The sequence below is a fragment of the Centruroides sculpturatus genome, unplaced genomic scaffold (genome assembly GCF_000671375.1).
Source record: "Centruroides sculpturatus isolate CEXI.00-Female unplaced genomic scaffold, Cexi_2.0 scaffold1852, whole genome shotgun sequence".
In the NCBI taxonomy this organism is placed as follows: Eukaryota; Metazoa; Arthropoda; class Arachnida; order Scorpiones; family Buthidae; genus Centruroides; species Centruroides sculpturatus.
This window is the reverse complement of record NW_019386050.1, coordinates 104340-108612: the sequence shown is the minus strand read 5'-3', so window position 1 is coordinate 108612 and position 4273 is coordinate 104340. Positions and strand designations below refer to the sequence as shown.

Below are 4273 nucleotides of genomic sequence, written 5' to 3'. Positions count from 1 at the left end.
AAATGTTATCACTTTATAATCCTTAATGAAAATATCATTTTAATACTTTTATTTAAATTAAATTCGCTTCTGTCGAGGGGAAAAATATAAGGTAAATGAATTTTAAACTAGCAGGAAAAAAAAAATTCATGTTGCGTGATACAGTAAGAGAATGTGTAGGATTTTACTATGTTATTTTATATTCAGTTCGTAAGCTGTTTATTATTTTGATTGCCGAATTCACTTCTTGATTGAAGGTAAAAGTATACATCTTCGTAATAAAGTAGGAAAGTTTAAACGTCGAAATTCTCTTACGTGATGCTTCAAATTAGCAGGAAGCTATGGAGATTTGGATATACAAGACGGCTGAACTAAAATAAATGGTTTTTAAGATTGCAAGTAGGCCCGTACATGGAATTACATTTACATATTTAATGAGAAGAAACACGTTTAGAAAACAAGTCTACCTCGTTGAACTCTCTTTACTTGTAAATATATTAAATTTATCTTTGAATAAATCGCAAAAAACATACTTTCCAACTATTTAACATTTATTTTACGGTAATTAATGCGTATTTATTGTAACTAAAGAGTGATATATATATATTTTTCTGTTACAGATGAGAGCTATTTAGAAGTATAAAGACCTGTCCACATTCACCTTATGTCTCTGTGGACAGGAGACATCCATGTGGGGACTGGCATTCAACTGCCTACCTACAAGGTGACAATGGAAACTGAATCGGTCAGATCCGGTCACAGCGAACAATCGTCAAGATCTCGAAGGAGCAGAGGTCATAGCAGTCATGGAGGAGGCTCTCATCATCACAGTCACAGAAACAGGAGTACCGGATCCGGAAAGCACTCTCTCAGGTCTAACCGATCCGGAAACAAGGAGGAGAGTGGAGAAGAAAGAACGGAAACTGGAGAAGTTATCGAAGTGCAAATACTATCGCAGGACGATAACTGGGGTGATAATACTACCGCCATTACCGGAAACACCAGCGAAAGATCGGCTTCGGTGGATGACATATCCAAATTCGGACGCGATTTCGAACAAGGTTTGGCATTTCGGTGCCAAATGTGGATGGGGACAATCATAGCGGCTCTACTATCATTCTGTGCCTTCATATCACCCATAGTTATGGTAGTGCTACCAAGGATAGAGATGTTCGATTGGAAGATCGATCAATGTGGTCCCGAATGTGATGGTTTGCTCATAAGTTTCTCTTTTAAACTTTTAATACTCTTAGTCGGTTGTTGGGCAGTGTTTTTCAGGAAACCAAAAGCTACCATGCCCAGAATATTTATTTTTCGAGCTATAATTATGGCTTTGGTGTTCGTTTTTACCTTCTCGTATTGGCTCTTCTACGGAGTGCGCTTCCTCGAGAAGAGAACGAATAGCAGCGGTACTTCTTATCAGAGTATCGTGTTGTTTGCCGTATCGTTGGTGGACGCTCTGCTCTTCATACATTACTTAGCCGTGATTCTTATGGAAATTAGACAATTGCAACCCCATTATTTTGTCAAAGTGGTACGATCGCCCGATGGCGAGAGCCATTGCTATAACATGGGACAGCTCAGCATACAAAGAGCTGCCGTATGGATTTTAGAACGATACTACCAAGATTTTAGTATTTATAATCCGTATTTAGAAACCATTCCCACCAAAACAAGAAAGTCTACTTCAGGCTTCAAAGTCTACGAAGTAGATGGAATAGGGAACAATACAATCAATGGACAAACAAGAGCTGTTTTGGCAGCTAATGCCAGAAGGAGAGACACTAGTCACAACGAAAGGTTCTATGAAGAACACGAATACGAAAGACGTGTTAAGAAAAGAAGAGCAAGATTGATTACTGCTGCTGAAGAAGCTTTCACACACATCAAGCGGTTACAAGACGAACAAGGTGAGTAAATTCTACTATTTTTATACCTCCAAAACTCCAAAAAATTAATCAATAAACAAGTTTTTCACAAAAATCTCTTCCAACATATTCATTGAGTTAATCGTATTAAGAAGCCAGCAAATTAATCTTTGACCTCGCCTCTAATTAATTATCCTCAGAATAAATATGAATCAAAAACATAAGTAAAGAAATTCATTATTAATAAGGATTAAATCATCTCTTTTAAATGCAAATCTCGTTAATATGATTGCTTTATCAGCAAAATTTCTATCTTTCTGCAAAAGAAAACGAGATCAAATATTGTTTCAAGTGAAAATTTCTATCCTTTTTTTCTAACCTCCAAAAATATAAAGTACTCTTCGGTGCCTATCGACAGGAAACTGCTTCACTTAAGCTTTACAAATCTTTATTTTATTGCTAGTTCGACGGTTAAAGGAAATGCTTGGCTTGGAATTTTCCCTTTTTTACTACTCTACTTTTCAGATAAGCTCTTTTATATATATAAACTTATATTTCGATAGTTTCGTCAAAAATTTTCGATAACTTAATTCTAAAAAAAAGAAAGAAAGTTTTATTTATTTTAAAATATATTGGAAAGAGTTGAGATTCCAGCAATAAAATCGATAAATTCTCATCAAATTTTGACAATAACATGATCAGTAAGTGACAAAACATGTGCAAGAAAGTTTGAAATCTATAAAACATGTTTATATCTCGTAAATATAGTATCTTTGGATGTAATGGTAGTTTACTACTAGCCAGAAACATCACGTAAAAAAATAAGAGAAGTGGACTGGCGACAGGTAAAAAATGATACCATTATACAACAGAATGTGGATAAAGTAGATTTGTGGCATAATTTATTATTTTGGGAGCGGGAGAGGTTATTTAATTCCCAATAACAACTTTTCGAAGAATGTATTCAGTCGTAAAGTCTTTATATTTAATGTTTCATCGAAATTTATCACTATTGTTTGCCACAAATGAAAATTAACAAGGTTGTTAATTTGCTACACTTGTTCAATCGACGACCTCCTCAAGAGAAGAATTCTAATTAAGAAATCTTCCAGATAAACATGTTTAAATTCTAAACACGATCGTACTGATTGATGTTACAACTTTATACTAAATTCTAACTTAAAATATATATATATATATATTTAGACGTTCTTTTGTTATAAAGATATAATAGTTTCTTATGATAGAAAAAAAAGTTCTCTTTACGTCGGTGTATACTTTAGAGTTTAGACGATCCCTTACTAAATAATTAGCGTAACTAGATACCGAAAATCAATTCTTTTAGATGCTAAAATCTCTTTAGTAATTAAATCTTTAATTAATTCAACAAGAGAAACTAATTAAGAATTTATTTCTGTTTATTGTTAAAGATAACGTTTGACGAGTGGAAAACAATAAAAGTTATAGTCTCTAGCATCCTCCTCTTCGCATCACGTTTAATTTTATTCTTGATTTTTCTTTGCTTGATTTAAATATATTACTTTTATCAGATTTTTAAAGGTTATTTCTCTATTAAGAATTTTTTTAATTGATGATTACGCATGTTAAATATTTAAGATAATCGATTAACTTAAAACCAATTAAAAAATCTTTTTATGTTATATAAATTTTTAAAAAAATTTATAAACTTTTTCTTCTTCTAGTTCTATTTTGAAGCTTCTTAAATGTATTTTTAATAAATTTTTAAAGAATTTTTATGATTTTACGAGTGAATTTTATTGATTTTTGAATGGATCTATCCTTAGATGATATCTAAATAATTCCAATAATTTTTATATTTTCCTATTTGATTTTATGATCGAAAATATAATAAAAATTTGGTTTATGATTTAAAAGAATCAATAATTCTTTTATTCTTTCATCTATAAATTATTTCTTCTTCTAGTTATAAACACTGACAGCAGCTTATTTAATATATTAACTTTAGATGAAGTATGAACTTAAAGTGTGGTTTAACCTGAGTTTATNAAAAATTTGGTTTATGATTTAAAAGAATCAATAATTCTTTTATTCTTTCATCTATAAATTATTTCTTCTTCTAGTTATAAACACTGACAGCAGCTTATTTAATATATTAACTTTAGATGAAGTATGAACTTAAAGTGTGGTTTAACCTGAGTTTATTTTGAATGTAATTTCGATCCAAATTAAAGTATTAATTTCTACAAGATCCAAGATTTATTGATTTACATGACGAAGTTACAGGATTTGTATTACTTTCAATGAAAGAAAATTAGAAGGCTTTTAATATAATTAAATTTTTGTATCATACAGATACAGTTTCTTTAAATGGAATTCGATTAAATTTGTTTTTAATTTAATAATTTACTTTCAATTAAATTTAGTTAATTAAGTTTTAAATTCGA

The 4273-nt window shown here is 30.8% G+C and overlaps 1 protein-coding gene across 1 annotated transcript; it reads left to right on the top strand.

Annotated features, from left to right (window-relative positions):
• Positions 1 to 234: 234 nt before the first annotated feature.
• On the top strand, positions 235 to 3028 carry LOC111613329 (vang-like protein 2-B). Its single transcript, XM_023354680.1, has one exon. It carries the CDS (start codon positions 644 to 646, stop codon positions 1895 to 1897), a length of 1254 nt encoding a protein of 417 aa, XP_023210448.1. The 5' UTR covers positions 235 to 643; the 3' UTR covers positions 1898 to 3028.
• Positions 3029 to 4273: the final 1245 nt, after the last annotated feature.